The following is a 22,518-nucleotide window of genomic DNA, read 5'->3' as shown; positions in this document are numbered from 1 at the left end:
TTTGATGCGGTCGCAATATTGCAGTTGCGATATGCAATGCATCGATAACAGACCGCAATTGTGGTGTGAATGAAAATCACATACAGCAACCGCATCATTGCCGCAACTTTGCCGCAACATAATGGTAATTACCACAACAGAACCGTGTTTCCACCGCAAAAGCTGCAACACATGATTCTTATACATAGTTTAATTTTGATTTAAAAACAAAAGTAAAGAATAAGAATCTTTTATGCACGAAATGAATGTACAAAGCAGGAATATTAACTTTATGTTCAATTTTGTTCTGCATCAAGATTCCAAATACAAAAACTAATGACTTTATTCATTCATTCTCCTCCATTAAGATTCCAAATACAAGAATTTTTTTTATTTATACTATCTTTGCTTCAATAAGTTACACTCACTAATTCATACCTTCAAGACTTCATGTTGATCTTCTTCTCTCTTGGTTGCATTTTGTGAAGCAGAACTGAAAAAACTCACATTTTCTTCTCCAATTTCATCCATTTTAAGGTATGAACTTTGAACTCTACTTCACTTTCTCACTCACTCATAATCTTTGCAGTAGCTTGTTATTATAGTAGATTTGTGATAGATTTCCTTTTAGTATATTCTTCATCCAATTTCATCCATTGTAGTAGATATGTGGTTATTGATTTTTTTCATTTCTATTACGAGAGTATGAGACTTCATGTTGATCTTCTTCTCTCTTGGTTGCATTTCTGTTCCTGGTTTTTATCATTATGTTATTTATTTTATTTTATTGACTTTATCACCTGTACTTTATCACATGTATATATTATTTATTATTTAAAATTTTAGCTAAAATTTTAGTGAGTGAGTGGCAGTGAATTTAGAGAGGGAAACTAGAGAGAACAAATTTTAGTGAATAAATGAGAGGGAATTTACAGAGGGAATATATTTTATTAGTTAAATTTTTAAATTGTATTAGTGAATAAATGGAAGAAAATTTATAGAGGAAATAAATTTTTAGTGAATGAATTTTAGCTAAAGTTTGTGATTTTGTGATGCTTGAAAAGTTTTAATTTTTTTAAGAATTTATAATCTTGTGTCTTGTAGTTAATTATGTAAATATTAAAAAAAGATAATTATTAAATTTTATTCATCCAATACTTAAAATGAATATTTTATTTTTTTGACAAACACTTTTTGTTTATTTAAATTAATTAACTAAATTTTAAAGAGAATATCATATTTTATTTAAATTTTATATTTATAACTAATTACTAATATATTCAATTAATAGGTATTATTGAATAATGCCTCCACGAGAATAATTTCCTACAAAAGGTTTGGATGGTGCTCCAAGTGAGGATATTGGATGGTATTTTGGAACACCAGAACCCGAAAATTGCAATAATGTTCGTTGCAAACTTTGTAATGTAGTAATAAAAGGTGGCATTACAAGACTGAAGCAACATATAACACACATGAAAGGACAAGTTGCGGCTTGTGGTAGAGTAACAACTATGGTTAGAGAAAATATGATGAAACTTTTACTTGATTCAAAAGCAAAAAGAAATGATTCTAAGAGAAGAAAATAAGAATTTGAAGAACGTTTAAGAGGAGATGATGAAGATGCAGATGAAGATGTGAATACTCTTATTGATGATCAATTGAGATATGCAACACAAGAAAGCCTTAGATCACACCGAGAATGGGAAAATATGCAACAGTTTAGACGAGAAACAAGAGCTTCTGAAAATGCATATGAACATGGTGGAAGCTCTCGTGTCAGTGTTAGTGGGGCTGAAAGGCCAAAAGACATCTCTTTTTCTTTGAGATCTACTAATATTGATCTTGTTAGGAGGCAAAGTATGAAGCAACCAAGAGCTCGTAAAGGATTTTTGAAGACTCGGAGAGGCTGTAAGTAAATTTATAATTTACGAGCGTTTGCCTATGAATTTATCTAAATCTCTTTGGTTGTATAATTTGATTTATACTGCTTTTGAAGTGGGAAAAGCCAAATGCCCAACTCCTTATGAAATCTCAAATGTTTACTTAGAAGCTGAATATAAGGAAATGTTAGAGTGGATAAATAGTATGAAAAAAACCCGGCAAGAAAGAGGAGCAACAATAATGTGTGATGGTTGGACAGACAGTATCAACCATACTCATATTATGAATTTCTTGGTATATTGTCATAAAGGTACTGTATTTTGGAAATCTGTTGATGCTTCTGATGTTGATAGTAAAAACACTGACTACTACTTTTAATTATTGGATAAAGTTGTGGAAGAAGTGGGTGAAGAGTATGTAGCTCAAGTGGTAACAGACAATGAAGCCGCATTAAAAGCAGCTGGTCAAAAGCTTATGGAGAAGAGGCCACATTTATATTGGTCTTTTTGTGCAGCTCATTGTTTAGATCTTTGCTTGGAGGATATAGGAAAAATGAAAAACATACATAATTTATTAAGTGAAGAAAAAATGGTGACAACCTTCATCTATAACCACACATATATTGTGAGTCTCATGAAAAAATATACAGGTGGTAGAGATATTGTTCGTCCTGGTGTTACCCGATTTGCAACACAATTTCTACAACTTCAAGTTATTGTGAGACAAAAAGAAGGTCTTGAAAACATGTTCAATTCTGAAGAATTTAGAAAAGCAAAATATGGTAAAGAAAAGAAAGAACCAGGATATGAAGCAAGGAAAATTGTTATGAGTAGGGACTTTTGGAGTAAGGTTAATGATATATTGAAAGTATTTGAGCCAATTGTAAAAGTTTTGAGACTAGTTGAGGGTGATGAGAAACCAACAATGGGTTTCATATATGAAGCCATTGATCGAGCAAAACAAGCAATTCAACAAAACTCTTGTTATCATTCCAAATATAATGGTATCATTGACAAGTGTTGGAAATTCATGCATTCTGATCTTCATTCTGCTGGTATGTGAATATATTCTATAATTTTAATTTTGTCATGGAATTTAAATTTATAATATCATATCCTTAATAATTGATTTTCACTTCAAGGTTATTTTCTTAATCCGCAATTTCAATATGGAATTGAACATGGAAAAGTTGTGTATAAAGAAACATTTAATGGAACAACTAATGTAATCATGAAGATAGAAAGAAACATGGATGATCAAATCAAAGCTTTAAACCAAGTAAGTAATGGATATTATATTTTCATTTGATAAATTATTTATTAAAAATTTTGTTTATGTACTTATATGTTTTGTTATATTACCTAGCTAACACTTTTTAGAGAAAAGAGTGAAACTTTTGATACACCTCTAGCTCAAAAATCTTGGTCTAAAATGGATGCAGGTAAAATACAATTTTTTAATAATTTTTTTATAAATATACTTTATTTTTTTAATATAATCAATAATGTTCTTTTTGCTTCTTTGAGAAGCCCAATGGTGGGAATACCATAGTTCAAGTGCTCCTGAACTTCAACGTTTGGCTATGAAAGTTGTTAGTCAAACAACCTCTGCCACAACCTGTGAGAGAAATTGGAGTACATTTAGCTATATCCATACAAAGACAAGAAACAGATTCAAGTACAAAAAATTGCATAAGCTTGTCTTCAAACATTACAATATGAACTTGAGAATGAGGGATAAATTAAGAAGAGTCGGGAAGATATAGAAGCAAATTTTGATCCGATAAATCTTGACTATATGTTTCAAGAAGATTCGTTATCTCATTGGATAGAAGAGAGGGAAAATCCATTATTGGATGGAGTTCAAAATGCATAGTGGTTGAAACTAATGAAAGTGGTGGTGGTTTAAGTCCACCAAGCAGTAATAGTGGTGATGGGGGTGGTAATGAAGTGGATAATGAAGGTGAAAGTGGGAGTGAAGGTGGTGATGATGAAGGAGAAGATGATGAACTTGATCCATATCATGAAACACCACCAAATTATAGGCATTATAGGAACTTAACTGATATGGATCGTTCTGACAACTTGCTAATTAAGACAAGAGGAAATGTGTCACAATCTGGAAGAAAGGGGAAAAGGAAACAAAATCTTCCACTTGAAGATTCTTCCTTTTCTAGTATTGCTCATATTTTAGTGATTTTGGGATTGGTGATTCATCACAAAGTAGTCAACAATCTTATCCACCTGTTTATCAATATTCATATTTCAACCCTTATAACCAATATCCTAGTGATCAAGCTCCTCCGTACTACCAACAATCAACGAATTATCACAATCCTTATCATCAACAATCAAGTGATGATTTTTTTGGTTATGTCTTTGGACAGGGAGCTCCACAAGATGATAGTCAGAGTAAAAATACAAGTTATGCTCCTTCACTTTGTAGCGGTAAATTCATGATCATTAAGTTATGGATAAACTTAACGTCAATAAAACCAGAGTCGTCACCGCGCTTTTATTGTTTCCAAAGGAAAAGGGAAAAATACGAACAAAACCCAAAGATAAGAGGTTTTCAAATCAAAACTAATAAAATGCCAGAGATTACAGGTAAGAGGGTTGGTTACACAGAGGGAAGGTGTTAGCACCTAAAGTATCCTAGGTACTCCTAGGGAGCCCTTTTTTTATGTGTGCATGTGTTTTGGTATAAAAAGATGTTTGTAATAAATAGAGTGTGGGGATGAGAAAAGAATTCATTAATTATATTTTTGTGTTTGACAAGACCTTCGGACTTGTGCCTACGTACCAACATAAAATGAGGGATCAAAACCTCGTAGTTCGTGGTATCAATTTCAAAGTGAGTGAATTGCTTTTAACAAATATTTAAGTTTGAAAGAGGCACAAAAGGTCCTAAGACCACAAACACAAACATGATATACAAACAAATATGTACAATCACAATATATGGCTCAAGTGAGCAAAGTGAAAAGGGCATTAAAATAAACAAGTTAAATGATATGTAAATGGCAAATGGAATAGTAAATGACTTGAATTTAAATTGCATAAAGTAAATGACTTGAAGAACAATCAAAATATGTACAATCACAATTTGTTGTTAATGAAGTTTTGCTTTTCAATTGTTTAAGTCATTCTTTGGAGAACACTCAACCTTCTATTCACAAGCATGGATCCTTGAACCAATACATCTTCCAAAGGAAGGAAAAAAGGCCCAGTTTCCACACAATACCATGAAAGGGGGGAGACTTACAATCTCACTTACTAGAATGCTGTGCCTTTGGATCAAAATTTAGCGTTATGTTAAGCAATCGTAATTGGACTTATGTAGAAGTCACAACTATCTGAGGCCGGGCAATAAATTTTTTGGTGTTAATGCATGTTAGAGACATGGTATAATGAACCATACTCCTAAAACATACCACACTCAAAAAGAAAATGATCAAAGGATGGACCTAATTTCATCCATACTTGTATTGGTCCATCTAACATGAAGTTATTGATGAACCAATTAGCCTTAGGATATTGAGACTTCATTGTTCAATGAAAGGGATGGGACATAATGGGATTGAAGATGAAGAGGGAGGGGAGATGAGACAAACACAAATTGGTCATGGAAGGAATTTTATCAAATTAAAATCATTCATTCATTTTGGGAGATGAAATGTACATTTCATCAATCCCCTAAATCCAATGATTTTAATCCAATAAAAGTCAAATCAACCTTGACCAAGACCCAAGCACATAGTCAAACTTCATAAGTCAATAAAGATGGATCAACATACTTTTCACACAATTAAACAATTAAAAATCAAATTAAAATGCATTAAATTAAATTATGTTTGATCAAAAACCTAAAACCTCTTCAAAACACCAAATAAATGGCCAAGGGATTTATCATAGGTCAAACAAGGTAAAAGGACATTGGAGAAAAAGTTTCATTATTTTTGAAAAGTCTGAAGTATTTTTAAACAATTAAAAATATGCACACAAAAAATTAAATCATGAAAAGTATCAATAATAATCCAAAAAATAATTTTAATTCAGAAAATGAAAGAGAAAAATATTTGAATTTTTTTGGTGAAAGTCCCATATTTTTTGGATCAATAATGAAATTAATATGAATTAATTAAACTAAAGCAATTAAAAGAAATAAACAGAAATTCAAAAATACGTGGACCATCTGATCTCCCTCATTAATTGAGGTGGCTGATCAGATGGATCAGAGCGCGTGTTCCACATATGCCTTGGTCAACTAAGATGCACGCGTGATAATCACAAGCAACACACAAGATTAAAACATTTTAAAAGGATCCTATGGTTGAGATGTTTCCAACACATCATCGGAGCAGAGCTCCGGTCTTCTTCTCCGGTGGACCTCACCAGACTGGTCCACCTTCAACCATCACCAAAATGAAAAAGCAAGACATGGATTTAAAGAAAAAATGCCCAGGAGCTCGAATCTGGCCTCAATTTTGTCTAATTCCAAGTATATGAATAGATACAAAGAATTGAATTTTGAGGATCTTGATCTGAGTTTCTTCGATTTAACCTCAAAGCAACTCAATCTTGTTGCCTATATTGATATGACTTTAGACAACCAAAAATCAACAAGAATAGTAGAGAATTGAGAGAGAATCAAAGAGAAGAAGTTTCTGAAAAATCACCTTCGAGTTGATCCAATTCCACTTGATCTTGATCAGGATTTGATTGCTTTCTCCTCCTCTTGCTTGCAGAAACCAAATGATATGAAAAGGGAATGAATTTCTGGAGTTTGAACTTTCAAACAGAAGATGAAGTTCAAGCTCGATTTCAAGAGAAATCTTAGAAAATTCTATGGCAGTGCGGGTATGAATTGGTTTAGCAAAGCTTGGGCAAGGTGTTGATGATGAATCTGAAGCCTTAAGCTTGTTTAAATAGGCAATGCACTTGATATTTGCACCACTTGAATTTTGGAAACCTTCTTGCATGGGTGCATGTGTAGCACCTCAAATTTGCACCCTACCTTTGTACATTCATTTCATATTAGGTCATTAACATAACTCATTGCATAACATTGCATGGCCATTTGCCCAAGTGCAAGTTCCCCAGACAAATTGGGTCAAACTGATCAGGAGAATCAGTCAATCAAGCAAGCAGGTGCCATTTTCATTGAGACAAAGCACTAGGGTGGACTTATCAAGCTCATATGGTCTAAGGATCATTTTGAAGTAATTTGGCCAAAGATTGGATGCTCAGAAGTCATCAGTCAAGCTGAATTTCAACTGAAGCCCTAGCCAGTCAACTGCAAAGTCAATTGTGGATTTGGAGGGTGGAAGTGATTAGAAATACTCCATTCATGTTCAAACAAGTCTCATTTGACATTTCAAATACTCACATTGAAGGATTTGAGGTCATACCAAAAGTTTCCAAAGGGAAAAGTGACTTATGGTTTCAAGTTTCCAAAAAATGGCAAGTTTTTGGAACGACTTCAACTCAACTTTCCATTGTCAAAAAATCTTCAAATGGAATTTCGTTCAACATAAAAGTTGTAGATCTTTCTCTCCCATTTTCAAAAAGTCCAAGATCGTGAGAATCGGATGAACGGTTGAGGAGATATGGTCAAATTACCACCGGGCGTGCATGGCAAAATTTTCCATGTATCGATGCATACGAATTTCGTATCGATGCGTGCAAGGCAAAAAAGGGCCATGTATCGATGCACACGAGTTATGTGTCGATGCACACTGTTAAAAAGTGCCTTGTATCGATGCAAACAAGTTATGTATCGATGCATACTGTTAAAAAGTGCCTTGTATTGATACAAACAAGTTATGTATCGATGCATACTGTTAAAAAGTGTTATGTATCGATGCATACGAGTTTGGCATCGATGCATACTGTTAAATATGTGCTATGCATTGATGCAGAAGCTTGGGTATCAACACATAACTCTGTTTTGATCATGCATTGTTTACTGTTCACGTCCATATTACTTCATGCACCACTAATTGGCAGATTTGCAAAACACCTTGGTTTTCATTAATCCCTTGGCATCTGCTTAATTGTGATTAGCAAGCATCATTAGTGCATCATATATATAGACTAATCATAACAGAAACAGCTAATCACAATTCATTTTCTCAGATCCAAACCAAAAATTCTCAAAATTCTCTCAAAATTCTTCAAACTTTTTCTCATTTTTTCCTTCGAATTTCATGATTCTTTTTGGTTTCTCTTGTGTTAATCATCATTTGTAGGTGTTATTGAGGAACTGTTGCAGGAGAAATCGTGAAGAACTTGGCTAAACCGCAACTGTCATCACCTTGTTCATCCATAGCATCTTGAAGTTTCTACATCATCAAGCTGTGTCGAGCTAAACTTCTACTTGCATTCATCTTCCACAACACCATAGGACATCTGTTTTGACAATTGGAGGCTCGAAAAGCTCAAGAACACGAACTGCACATTCATAAGGTGAGATTTCGAATCCTTCGATTCTTGAAATCAGCATGTGGTTTAGGTAGATCGTGGAACATAGATTACACTGCAACTTAGATCATGAATTTTCGTTAGGTATTGATGAAGTTATGTGGATCTGAATGTTTGACTGTGAAACTTTCTTGGCTCGATCCGTGCGATTTAGGAACTTGTAGGTTAAATCATGGACATATTCGCATTCCTCGTTCTTAGACGATTCCAACGAATATTCATTTGTTCATTTTGGTGATGATTCGATGTTCATCGTGTTCTTGTGTTTCTGGTAAAGAAGATGAAGTTCCTGGAGAAAATAACCTGTTTGATCCGAAATTCTGTTTGAAAATTTGGATAGGATGTTTCCCGCGGTACTGTTCACGTAATTACAGATATGCCATTAATGAAAACCAATTTAATTTATATTATTCCAAAAAATCATAAAAAATACATGTGACCTTAGAAAAATCATATAAAACCATAGAAAAATCATATAAAACCATAGAAAAATCAGAAAATTGTGAAAATAATTTTGTTGACTTTGTGGTTGACTGTAGATGATTTTTGACCTATTGGTCAAAGTTGTGCTTGGTATATTTTTCATTTGACCTAGGGTTCCTTCCACATGTGCATAATTTGATACCTTTGAATGATTTGATCATGAAATCCTCATATTGTATGATAAATGGCTGAAAATTTTTGTGTTGATTGTTGACTGGCTGAGGTTTTTTTCCATGTAAATTTCTTGAGTTTTTGATACCTGGCCATGGAGTTATGAATTTTTGAACTTAGGTGTGACAATTGGTGTCACACCTCTTGGTGCCAATTTGTTGGATTTTTTAGTATGACTTATCCTTGTTAGAATTGATTGAAATTTGGTATGGATGCTCATTAACATGTTAGGATCCTTTGTGAATTTTTGTGGAATTGTTCATTGTGTTTTCTAATTGATCATGATTTTTCATTTCTGATGGTTGAATTTGCAAGCTCATATGATGCATGTTGGTAGATTGATTGTGAAGTGCTCATGTGGTATTGTATAGTCATGAAATTTGATATGCTAGTAGAAGACACATGTTAGGACCTCCCTGTTTTGGTCTCATCCATTTCTTTGTTGTTTTCATTGAATTATGAATTTTTGAAGTGGAAGTATGTGTTGATGTTGTGATTTGTAGCCTATAATTGTGCCTGTTTTTGTTGATTTTCATTGACATGGTTCCATTTGCCCAATTAAGCTGAAATTTGGTGTTCCATACCTGGATTAGGTCCTGTTTAGGTGTAAATTGTTTGAGAATTTTTGGGATTGTGTTGATGTGGATTTGAATGCAATAATTCTGTTTGTAGGCTTAGTGCTTCCTTTGAACTAGTCTGCCTTATTTTGTGCATAGAATGAGCATGATGAATGATATGACCATGAAATTTGGTAGAATAGTACCTGACATGTGTAGCTTTCATTTAGCTTTGGTCCCATCCATTTCCCATTTAATCTCACTGTTTACCATTTAATTGAAGTTGGTACATATTTTTCGATCTCATTTGATTGTGTTTTTGCATGCTTTGTCATGTTGAATTAATTCCCGTAGTTCCATTACTCCAAATTGCTTGAAAATTGACATGTAGCTTGTTGAATGTCCCCTGTTTAGGATATAATTTTTGTGGAATTTACTGTGTTGTTTTGATATTTTTTTTTGATGTGATCTTGCTGGTTGTCCATATGAGATCCATGTTTGTTCATTTTGCCTTACATGTTGCATAGAATAAAATGTGTACATAGTTTGGATATGGGACCAATTGGGATCCCTTTGTTATTGAAATAGCTTGACTTTGATCATAAATTGGTTGCTGTTTTAAGATTTTTCCATCTTTTTGACCCTAGGCTAGTCCTAGTGGTCATGTTACTTACATTTGAATGTGATTGTGGCTTTTCAGGTTAAGAGGTTAAGGCTTAAGGATATTGTTTCGCATTTGGGATGTTTTGCTTGATACTTGTAAACTAATGTGGCTGTTTTGTAGGATGTTGGTCCACATGGACTTGTGCTATGCACACCATTGTTTGATTGGGATTGTTAATTGGTCATTATATTGTTGTCTGATTATGAATGGGATGCTGATTCTGTTTGACGTTTGTACAGGTACACTTAGTTGCTCAGTTCTCTTAAGAACTTGCTTTGCATTGCTTTGCTTATAAGCAATTGGCATTGAGGTATAGAACCTTCTTCTTCATGTAGTCTGGAGACCCGGCTGTTACCGGGCCGGGCAAATGTCTGAAGTCCTCCTTAAGAGGCAATGCTTGTGTATGTTTATATTTGTCCCAAGCAGGAAAAGTCCTCACTTGAGGCAATTGGTGGAAGGTAGGGATAAGCAATCTATCCCCCACTATTCAGTGAGTCTTCTCCTTGCTCCCATTACATGGTTGTAGTATTGAGATCCAAGCCCAAGATCTTGTACATTGTACAGTCGAGTCTATGTCCTGAGCGTAGAAGGGTCCCCCCATTCTGGACCCACGCTCCCTTGTCTGATGCTCTCTCTGACTTGAGATAGAAGCAATGAGGCACACCCCTCATCACCTTTCATCTAGCTTCACCTTAGCCCCTCAATGGCAAGGTTAAGAGCTAACCTGACCCCGATACAGAGGCTTGTTTGTTGAGGTTGATATGACCCCTCGACTAAAGCCTAGCCTTGATGTTTGAGCCCCCTTGTTGGTGTGTTTATTTCATGCTGTATATGTTTGTGTGGTGTGATTGTATCCCCTAGGTTTGCTAGACTCCGCGTAGTCTCGTTTGCATGTCAATTAAGGTAGCACGGTTCCTTCGTATAGGACTTCCTTTCTTGCTTGAGCTTTCCTAAAACACAAACAAACATCATCCCCTCTTAAGGATACGTCAACTCCTTCTACTACAGGTGAGTAAGTCTCCAAAGGTCGAGCATCCGGTAGATTGTGTAGTGACGTTGTCCACTTAAAAAACACAAACCAACAGGAATAGTTTAGCCGAACTACGGCAACTCTGATTCTCATGTTCAGGTGAGATACGTAGGCACGAGATGCAATGTCTTGTCGAGTTTGACTAACAACTAACGCTAATTCTTTTCTCTCGCCCCCGTTGCGATTGAGACCTTCCCTTTCTCTTGCCCTAGTTGCAATCGAGACCCTTCTTCTTCTTGTGTTGGTGTCGGGAGATGGATGTAAGCCCAGCGATTGGCATTCCACATCCTGTGTCTTGTTGTGTGCTTGGAAGCTGATGTAAGTCCATCGAGTGGCATTCGGGTTCCAGTGTGCGTGTGTTTGGTTCGGATGCCGACGTAAGTCCAGTGATTGGCAGTCGGGCTCCATGTTTGCCCTTTTGAGTGCGTTTTGGTTCGGATGCTGATATAAGTCCATTGATTGGCATTCAGGCTCCACGTTTGCCTTTGCCTGTGTTTGTTTGTGTGCGTGTTAGCCGAGCTACGAATGCTCTGATTCTCCTTCGTCCAAAGGAGATACGTATGCATAGGATGCGACATCCTAGCGAGCATGTGTCGTTTCCCATGTCCGAACTACTTTGACTCTGATGTCTATGCTAGATAGACTAAGTAGGCCCAGGATGCGATATCCTGCCGAGTCTGTCTTGTTTGTTTCTTGTGTCTCTTTCAGCCAGTATGTGTGTGTGAGCAGTGTTTTAGCAACCATTTTCCTTCTTATTGTGCGTGGATCCCGTCGAGTACGACGGATGCGTAGGGGTGCTAATACCTTCCCTTCGCATAACCGACTCCCGATCCCATTCTCTTTGGTCGCGAGACCATGTCTTTTCCAGGTTTACTCTGAGCGTTTCCTTTCCCTCTTTGGGATAAATAACGCACGGTGGCGGCTCTGTTGTTTCTTCTTTTCCCGCCGGTTTTTCGCGCGATGCGACAGCTGGCGACTCTGCTGGGGACATCTAGAGAAGTTGACCTGTGCTGGTCCTTCTTCCCTAAGCGAGTCTCTCCTAGCGCTCTCTAGTTTAGGGCTTTGGTTGTTATATGCTGCTTTATTTATTGCATTCATTTCATTTACTGTTTGCATTCAATGTGTGCATTAATGTTTGCATTCATTCATTTTCATCTGCTGTGCTGGCTGTGTTTTCTCTGATTGGGGGTGGGATTTACTCGAGGTAAAAGGCCCAATACCCAGGCTATGAGTGCAATCTAGGAAACCTAGGAATAGAGTGATTCATGGGAAGCGGGTGGTATGGCGCCACTTAGCGGAACATTGATATCACGAGCAGTTCAGACCCTGGTGGGATATTATCGGTGCATACATCGGGTGTGCACAGGATGATATTCTGCGAAAGGTTATTTATGCTGCGTTTCTCTTGACCTTACCCTGGCCTAGATGACACCCGTGAGTGGGAGGGGTTGATTATTACAGGTACAGTTGCTGATTTGTTGGTGACTCTTGGTACTGATGGTGACTATGGATTATGGACATTTATTTCTGGGACGCCGGAGTTCTGTCCGTGGTTTGTCAGCGGGTTCCGTTTATTTCGGATCCCCGGGTTGAATTTGAGAGTACCTGTTCAGAGGATCTGATTGTCATCCGTTCAGTGGATGTTCCTGTGATGGTAATGATGTAATCTCCAGTTCCGTTTATTTCGGAACTCCCCAAGTCGGATTTATGGTGACTTAGTCCCGATGACTGTGACTGGTTCAGAGAATGGGTCTTCAGATGACTTGGCGGCACAATGACCTGCATTCATGCATTTGCATCGGTCTCATTTCGCATTCATCTGCATTCAACCCATGTCTGTCCGTATTCAGGGTCCACTTTTGATTAAGATTCTGGTTGAGAGATATCCAGATGTCAGAATGTTGTTGATGAAAAATTATTTGTCTCAGTGATGCTGGAATCAAAGGACAGAATATTCCTAGTACGGATAGACATTGCATGTGTGAGTCATACTAACCCATTCGCTGTTTTGTAGGTATCAACTAGTGCGCATAGCTCGTCTGATCAGACATCCTGCTAGGGGGCAACAAATCCAAACTGGTGGATCCACTCAACACCGGTAAAGGCAAACATGTTTGGGATCGGTTATCGGCCAGATCAAGAGTCGGCTAGACCAAACAGAGGACGTCGTCCACCGTACATCTTTGTCAGTGCAGGAATGCTGGATCCTGGTCATGTTTGTTCAGTGAGTGAGGAGATCGACTGTGACCATGAGCTCGAGTTGTGGATAAAGTCGGGCGTACCAGGCAATTGGAAGGCCTCCAAAAGCATCATTGTCGCTCATCCGGAAGTGTAGTGTTTCTGTGTTTTAATTTTGTTTGCATGAAAGCCATACGTTTTGCCCGAAACGTAATGGTCCATTGTAAGGGCCATCTCATGTGTTTCATTTTGCAACATTTTGCATCAGTAATAAATGGATGTTTTTGTGATCAAAAGCGGTGTTCCCTGTTTTTCATTTTTTGCAGTTTTAAAAAATAAAAATAAAAATGGCAATGTTTTTATTCTCTTTCCTTTTTGATTCATTTGGTTCCGACCACAAAAGTGATTACCTTCCTGATCTCATCGATAACAATTTGGTTACCCCTCTATATGACTTCGACAATCCAAGCTATCATGCCGAAGAAAAAGGCGAAGAAGATTGTGATCTGCTGGAATTAGCTAGGTTGTTGAAACAAGAGGAGAAGGTGATTCAACCACACGAGGAGCGAGTCAAGATGGTAATCCCAAGTACCGCCGAGGTCAGAAGGGAAATGAAAGTTGAGGCCGCTTCAGAGGCAAGTCAAAAACAGAATGCTAGCCCTGTTGAAAGAGCAGCTTGATATCTTCACCTGGTTGCATCAAGGTACACCAAGGTGGAATACCCATGTTGTGGGGCACGAGCTACCATCGAGAGAAGACTATCCTCTAGTGAAGAAGAAGGCCGGTGCCACGGATCAAAGGGCTACGGTGACTTTGTTTCATGATATGACTCATCGTGAAAGCGAATGCCATGTTGATGACATGATGACAAAGTCCCAAGCAGAAGAGGGGCACCCGGTGGACTTGATCAAGTTGTTTGACCGGTGGAGATAACTCATACTGTTGAGTCTGAGTCAGTGCACTTATGGAGTGCTGTCCAGCAAGCTGCCGAGGCATGTTGTGAATGAAAGAGGAATCGAGGTTTTTCCTGCAAAAAAAAAAAAAAGGAAAAAAAACAGTGCAAGAAACGCCTGAACCGAAAAAAAAAGAGAAAGAAATCAATGGTCAGGTGGAATGATGACTGCCAAGGGGCATGGAAAAATGAAAAAAAAATAAGTTGCAGGAACCTCCGATTCTAATGCCTCCCGTGGAAGGAATAAATGTTGATTTGGTACTTGACAGCCCTCAAGGGGTCTAGGAGGTGTGTGGTGGGTCAGCATGACTAGTCTTGTCGAAAAGAGCATGCAATTTACCTAAGCAAAAAGTTTATCGACTGTGAAACAATACACTCACTGCTCGGAAAAACTTGATGTACTTTGGCATAGGCTGCTCGCCGACTGAGACAGTATGCTGGTTCATACCACCTTGTGGATGTCCAAAATGGATCTGATCAAGTATGTGCTTGAGAAGTCAGCATGAACGGACGGGTTGCGAGAGGGCAAATGGCGTCAACTGAATACGATATTCGGTATACCTCCCAGAAAGCAATCAAGAGGAGGGTATTGTATGGTTATCTCGCCCAACAACCCATTGATGATTCTCAACCAAGGAAGTTTGAAGCCCCTGATGAGGACATCTCGAGGTGCTCAAATCGAAAGATTGAGAGTGACCGATCCCGGAGGAGGGGCCTGACCCTAAATCCGAACGGATTCTGATGTCTGATGGGGAGAGTTTAAAGTGAATGAGCTAGTGCTTCCCCGATAACAGTTGAAAGCACCAACGATGGTGGCTGAGTACGAAGTTGGTATCCTGAGTGTCGTACTTCGATACGTGCATCTACTGGGGCAACACCTTCCTCATTCAGTATGGGATGGGAGTGATATTGCCTGCTGGAGGCAAGATCTCATTGTGGAGAGTCTGGATGGATGAGAAGTTAGAAAAGGGCGAATGGATGAGGACTCGGTATGACGCGTTGAGCCTGATTGAGAAAAGAGTTCGACAGTTACTTGTCATGGGGCAGTTGTACCCAATAAATGAAGCGTGTTGTTAACCGAGAAGTGGGACCTCGTGGGTATCATGAGAGATATGGTGTTGAAAAGGATCCTTCCTCCTCAAGACGATCGTGGGGCAAGTGGATAAACAGTTATGAATGCCCATTCGGGGTCGAAAAGGTCTCCTCTGACAGAGCCTTGTGATCGATGACCACGAATGATGAAGATTTTCCAATCCCTGTGAATGCGGACGCAGTTAGAAGATACTTCGTGAAAAAAAAATTGACCCGCTGGGACAAAAAGAATAAGAGTCCAGGCAAAAAAGGGCATCCCGGCGAACCAAGAAGAAAAGAGAGAGGTTCGGGAAAAAGTTAGGGATAATAAAAGAAAAGAACTGTACACCCGGCAAGTCGAAAACCCCACAAGGGCGACTTGGGCAAAAAAGGGTCTCCCGGTGGACTGAAACCCGAAAGGGCGGTCCAGGCAAAAGAGGGATTGAAACGAACAATTGCGTCTAGCATGATCGTTGGTGCTTTGTTTAAGACATCATAGCTAGTCCCCGACAGAGATCGATCGGAAGCGTCTTGTTCAGAAGACAGAAGGTGAGGAAAGTCTTGAGGACATATGGGGTATAACCGAGTTGGAACCCGATGAGATCATGGTTTCACATTGCCATTAGGGTAGATTTTTTTCCTTTTATGCGCAATCACCTCTTTCCAGGGTTTGCTTCCGGTGTGTTGCTCAATTCTGAGCCACTTTTTTTGTTTCAGTCAATAAATGCGTGTTCAGTCAAATAATTTTGTTTTTGTTTTCATTACCGCTTTGATTACGAAAACATCCGTTTATTTTGATAAGAATATTTGCATTTCGAAACATAGAGATCCCTTCCGATGCATGCTTATAAGATTGAAATCTGGAAATCTTATTCGGAAGTTTGAGTGACCAAGATGTTGAAGTGTTGGCACGCCTGGGGCACGCTTTTATCTAACAATCTCTTGTGCAGGTGCTGTTAGATATCTTCATTCGCTGGCAAGTAGTGATATGGAGCCTTTTGACAAAAGATCCCCACAGAGTCCAACCAGGGGCAAGGGATAGACGAACGGTGAAAGGACGACGAAAGAAGGACGACGATCCTGGAAAGTTGACCAAGAAGACTCTTCAAAGTCTGAGGACCGGGAAGTTTGTATGGATCCCAGGAATTTGATCTTCGTAGGATGAATCAGAAAAGTCCAGGCGAGCCTGGGAGTTCTCAAAAGTAGAAAGTCAACACTGTGGTAGAATGGTGAACACCAGTGTTCGACGAATCGAAGGGCGGCCCGTGTCCGATAGGTCGTATTTCCCCAATGGGTTTGAGAGTGTCATCTCCCTAGCAGATTCGAGATCGGTGCCTCCTCAGCAAGCCTGAAGGTTACCGTATCCCCAGCGGAGTTGTGATTGTTTTCCAAGTCTGAAGCTGTCTTCCCAGCAGAGTTTGTGTTGATGGTTCTCCCCCAGCAAGGTCCCCAAGTGGATCAAGTTCGGAGAAAATCATCTCCAGTAGAGACAAGCATGGGTTGCCTCCCCTAGCAGGGTAATCTCCAAGCAGTTCGGGTTCGATGGAGGTCATCCCCAGCAAGGTTTGTCTTTCCCCAGCAGGGTGGAAGTTGACGTGGTAATGAGATCCTCAGCGCGGTTCCTGGAGTTCCCCAGTGTTGTCTCTGAAGGGGACGTGTGTTTATGCATCCATCATTTAGATAAGCATAGCATAGTGCATCATTAGTGCATAGCATTTCCATGAGCATGGGGCATTGTGTAAAACAAAAAAAAAACTCATGCATCTGCATTGCAAGCATATCCATTAGCCCGAGGCCGGGGTGAATTGACCAAGAATGGGTTGTTGGAAAGAGTTTAGCATCGATTGGATCGACTTCAGAATTGGGTTCCTCAGCAGGGTTGAGAAAGATGTTTCCCCAACAAGTGACTCTTCAGTCGAGTGGGTATCCCCAGCAGTACAATTACCCTAGCAGATGTGGGTATGTCTAATCTCTCCATGTAGAGTCTACCCCTTAAGCAGAAAAGTGTCTACCATTTCTTTCCGCGCTCCCCATCGAGTTAGATCCTCGTGGATGACGGTTGCTTCCGTTCCCTCCCCTTGGGATGAGTTTTCCCTAGTGAGTTCTTTCCTCATTAGGATGTCTTGGTTCAGTTTGCCTTTTTGGATCGATCCTGAATTGGCTTCTTTGTGGCTGTCTCCTGTTTTTCCCTGGGGCATAAATGAATAGTTGCTCACTAACCGGCACTCATTCATCTTATCCTCAGCGGAATTTTTGGGCCTCTACCTACAAACCGGTAGTTGTAAGTCCTATCGTCGTGGTTTTCTACCTACAAGCCGGTAGTTGTAAAATCCCACTTTCATCCCCTAGCAGAGGTAACCTTTGTGGTTCATGCTGTTTGTTGGCCTCTGCCTACAAACCGGCAGGTGTAAGTCCTATCTTTGTGGTTTTCTACCTACAAGCTGGTAGTTGTAAAATCCCACGTTCTCCCCTTGGTGGAGTTAACCCTGTGTGCTCATCTTATCGATGACTGGTTACTTTTCCGTGGTTTTCTGCCTACTAACCGGTAGATGTAATCCCCTCTTTGCAGTTATCAGTACCCAGTTTGCGGTATTGATATTCTTTTCCCCTCTGGATACTCGCCTTGATCAAGCAGTATTGTCCCCAGTGGGTCTCTCCTTCCTTTAGGATATTTGCTCCGAGTTAGCAACTTTATCCTCTTTTGATTGGTCATCTTTTGCATACCTGGTCCTGGTACCCGATGCCTTTCTTTTCGGTCGTTTATCCATTTAACAACCTGCAATCCGGTTATGGGTAATCTGCCATGCGAGTGTATTATCTACGTTTCGACGGCTATAGATGATATATCTCATGCACTCTCTGGTCAGTCTCTTGATTGCTTTCTCCAGTAGAGTAAGATTCGTATTCCTCGGGGAATCGAATGTCCATCCTCTAACAAGACTGCTTTTCTAGCCCTCTTCAGGATGTTGAGTGTTTTGGAACACAAACCAATTCACGCTTTGGTCGGTCACCTGTTTCATACCTACAACCCGGTATCCTTGGTGTTCCTTCCTGTTTGCTCGCTGTCGTGACCTTGTTCCCCAGTGAGATCCCCTGCAAGTGTTTAGCCTTGCCCTGTCATCTTGCAGATGTCAGTATCCCGCCAGCACCCGCGTGTGTTGTTTCTTTGGTGTCGGTAAACACCATCTTTCGGTGATTTCCAGTCATGCGTAAGTGTCTGGTTTTCTTTGGTGTCGGTAAACACCATCTTTCGGTGCTTTCCCAGTCATGCGTAGTGTCTGGTATTCTTTGGTGTCTGTAAACATCATCTTTCGATGTTCATAACGTCACTCTTCCCTAGTGAAGTTTCCTCCTCTCCGTTGGTGTCGATAAACGTCGAGTTTTTCCTATGCGTCCGTTGGCGTATAGTTGATATCTTTCCCCACAGGGTCGTCCCCAGAAGAATCCTCCTCTCCGTTGGTGTCGATAAACGTCGAGTTTTTCCTATGCGTCCGATGACGTCTAGTTGCTTATTCCCTACAGATCATTTGGTAATACCATATGATTCCCCTCAGAGTTTCCTCCTCTCCGTTGGTGTCGATAAACGTCGAGTTTTTCCTATTCGTCCTATGACGTCTAGTTGTACCTTTCCCCAAGTGGATCTACCTCCCCGTTGGTTTCGATAAACGTTGTGTTTTTCTCATTCGTCCGCGAACGTCTGATTGTATACCCTATTCCCATTCATTCATTAATGTCTGGTTGATTTCCCAACCCGAATTCCCAGTAGACGTCCTATTCGGTTTCCGGTTGTGGTGCCTTTCCCTCGTGAAGTGGCTTTCTCCTTCTCCCTTTCGTCCGATGACGTCTGGTTGAGTCTCCCTTTCGTCCTATGACGTCTGGCTGAGTTTTCTCCTTCTCCCTTTCGTCCTATGACGTCTGGCTGAGTTTTCTCCTTCTCCCTTTCGTCCGATGACGTCTGGTTGAGTCTCCCTTTCGTCCTATGACGTCTGGCTGAGTTTCCTCCTTCTCCGTTGGTGTCGATAAACGTTGAGTCTCCCTTTCGTCCTATGACGTCTTGGCTGAGTTTCCTCCTTCTCCGTTGGTGTCGATAAACGTTGAGTCTCCCTTTCGTCCTATGACGTCTTGGCTGAGTTTCCTCCTTCTCCGTTGGTGTCGATAAACGTTGAGTCTCCCTTTCGTCCTATGACGTCTTGGCTGAGTTTCCTCCTTCTCCGTTGGTGTCGATAAACGTTGAGTCTCCCTTTCGTCCTATGACGTCTTGGCTGAGTTTTCTCCTTCTCCGTTGGTGTCGATAAACGTCGAGCTTCTCCCTTTCGTCCTATGACGTCTGGTCGAGTCTTCCCATTCCTCCTATGATGTCTGGCTACCTCTCCGTTGGTCTTGGTAAACGTTGATTTTTTCCCCATTACGTCCGCTGACGTATGGTTGTATATCTCTTCCCATTCATCCTATGATGTCTGGCTACCTCTCCGTTGGTCTTGGTAAACGTTGATTTTTTCCCCATTACGTCCGCTGACGTATGGTTGTATATCTCTTCCCATTCATCCTATGATGTCTGGCTACCTCTCCGTTGGTCTTGGTAAACGTTGAGTTTTCCCCATTACGTCCGCTGACGTATGGTTGTATCTCTCTTCCCATTCATCATATGATGTCTGGCTACCTCTCCGTTGGTCTTGGTAAACGTTGAGTTTTTCCCATTTCGTCCGCTGACGTATGGTTGTATCACTATCCTTCCAGTCATTCATTAATGATTGGTTACCTCTCCGTTGGTCTTGGTAAACGCTGAGTTTTTCCCTATTCGTCCTATGACGTCTAGTTGTACCTATCCCCACGTGGATTTACCTCTCCGTTGGTTTTGGTAAACGTTGAGTTTTTCCCATTACGTCCGCTGACGTATGGTTGTATCCTTTCCTGGTTATCCCCAGTAGAGTTGAGTTACCTCTCCGTTGGTTTTGGTAAACGTTGAGTGTTTCCTAGTTGTCCGTTGGCATCTAGTTGAGATGATTTCTGTTCCCATTCATCGTGTGTCGATGTCTGGATGTGCTTTACCCTGAAAAGAAAGAAGAAAAAAAATTCCCAGCAGTGTGCAAATTTCTACGGTTCGTGGTATTCAATCCCTGATTACCCTGAAAGTCTGACAGTCGTTGCTCTCATCCATTCGGGTTCCCAGTTGATTGAATAGGGGCAGCTGTAGCACCTCAAATTTGCACCCTACCTTTGTACATTCATTTCATATTAGGTCATTAACATAACTCATTGCATAACATTGCATGGCCATTTGCCCAAGTGCAAGTTCCCCAGACAAATTGGGTCAAACTGATCAGGAGAATCAGTCAATCAAGCAAGCAGGTGCCATTTTCATTGAGACAAAGCACTAGGGTGGATTTATCAAGCTCATATGGTCTAAGGATCATTTTGAAGTAATTTGGCCAAAGATTGGATGCTCAGAAGTCATCAGTCAAGCTGAATTTCAACTGAAGCCCTAGCCAGTCAACTGCAAAGTCAATTGTGGATTTGGAGGGTGGAAGTGATTAGAAATACTCCATTCATGTTCAAACAAGTCTCATTTGACATTTCAAATACTCACATTGAAGGATTTGAGGTCATACCAAAAGTTTCCAAAGGGAAAAGTGACTTATGGTTTCAAGTTTCCAAAAAATGGCAAGTTTTTGGAACGACTTCAACTCAACTTTCCTTTGTCAAAAAATCTTCAAATGGAATTTCGTTCAACATGAAAGTTGTAGATCTTTCTCTCCCATTTTCAAAAAGTCCAAGATCGTGAGAATCGGATGAACGGTTGAGGAGATATGGTCAAATTACCACCGGGCGTGCATGGCAAAATTTTCCATGTATCGATGCATACGAATTTCGTATCGATGCGTGCAAGGCAAAAAAGGGCCATGTATCGATGCACACGAGTTATGTGTCGATGCACACTGTTAAAAAGTGCCTTGTATCGATGCAAACAAGTTATGTATCGATGCATACTGTTAAAAAGTGCCTTGTATTGATACAAACAAGTTATGTATCGATGCATACTGTTAAAAAGTGTTATGTATCGATGCATACGAGTTTGGCATCGATGCATACTGTTAAATATGTGCTATGCATTGATGCAGAAGCTTGGGTATCAACACATAACTCTGTTTTGATCATGCATTGTTTACTGTTCACGTCCATATTACTTCATGCACCACTAATTGGCAGATTTGCAAAACACCTTGGTTTTCATTAATCCCTTGGCATCTGCTTAATTGTGATTAGCAAGCATCATTAGTGCATCATATATATAGACTAATCATAACAGAAACAGCTAATCACAATTCATTTTCTCAGATCCAAACCAAAAATTCTCAAAATTCTCTCAAAATTCTTCAAACTTTTTCTCATTTTTTCCTTCGAATTTCATGATTCTTTTTGGTTTCTCTTGTGTTAATCATCATTTGTAGGTGTTATTGAGGAACTGTTGCAGGAGAAATCGTGAAGAACTTGGCTAAACCGCAACTGTCATCACCTTGTTCATCCATAGCATCTTGAAGTTTCTACATCATCAAGCTGTGTCGAGCTAAACTTCTACTTGCATTCATCTTCCACAACACCATAGGACATCTGTTTTGACAATTGGAGGCTCGAAAAGCTCAAGAACACGAACTGCACATTCATAAGGTGAGATTTCGAATCCTTCGATTCTTGAAATCAGCATGTGGTTTAGGTAGATCGTGGAACATAGATTACACTGCAACTTAGATCATGAATTTTCGTTAGGTATTGATGAAGTTATGTGGATCTGAATGTTTGACTGTGAAACTTTCTTGGCTCGATCCGTGCGATTTAGGAACTTGTAGGTTAAATCATGGACATATTCGCATTCCTCGTTCTTAGACGATTCCAACGAATATTCATTTGTTCATTTTGGTGATGATTCGATGTTCATCGTGTTCTTGTGTTTCTGGTAAAGAAGATGAAGTTCCTGGAGAAAATAACCTGTTTGATCCGAAATTCTGTTTGAAAATTTGGATAGGATGTTTCCCGCGGTACTGTTCACGTAATTACAGATATGCCATTAA

The 22,518-nt window shown here is 39.6% G+C and overlaps 1 protein-coding gene across 1 annotated transcript; it reads left to right on the top strand.

The window, feature by feature from the left end:
- Window positions 1-1,691: 1,691 nt before the first annotated feature.
- On the top strand, window positions 1,692-8,148 carry LOC127080016 (uncharacterized). Its single transcript, XM_051020354.1, has 9 exons — window positions 1,692-1,890; window positions 1,979-2,173; window positions 2,255-2,917; window positions 3,005-3,141; window positions 3,229-3,304; window positions 3,393-3,540; window positions 3,674-4,070; window positions 4,250-4,310; window positions 8,114-8,148. Exons 1-9 carry the CDS (start codon window positions 1,692-1,694, stop codon window positions 8,146-8,148), a joined length of 1,911 nt encoding a protein of 636 aa, XP_050876311.1.
- The last annotated feature ends 14,370 nt before the right edge of the window (window positions 8,149-22,518 follow it).

The sequence above is a fragment of the Lathyrus oleraceus genome, chromosome 5, assembly GCF_024323335.1.
Source record: "Lathyrus oleraceus cultivar Zhongwan6 chromosome 5, CAAS_Psat_ZW6_1.0, whole genome shotgun sequence".
In the NCBI taxonomy this organism is placed as follows: domain Eukaryota; kingdom Viridiplantae; phylum Streptophyta; class Magnoliopsida; order Fabales; family Fabaceae; genus Lathyrus; species Lathyrus oleraceus.
This window is presented reverse-complemented; position numbering and strand designations above follow the sequence as displayed.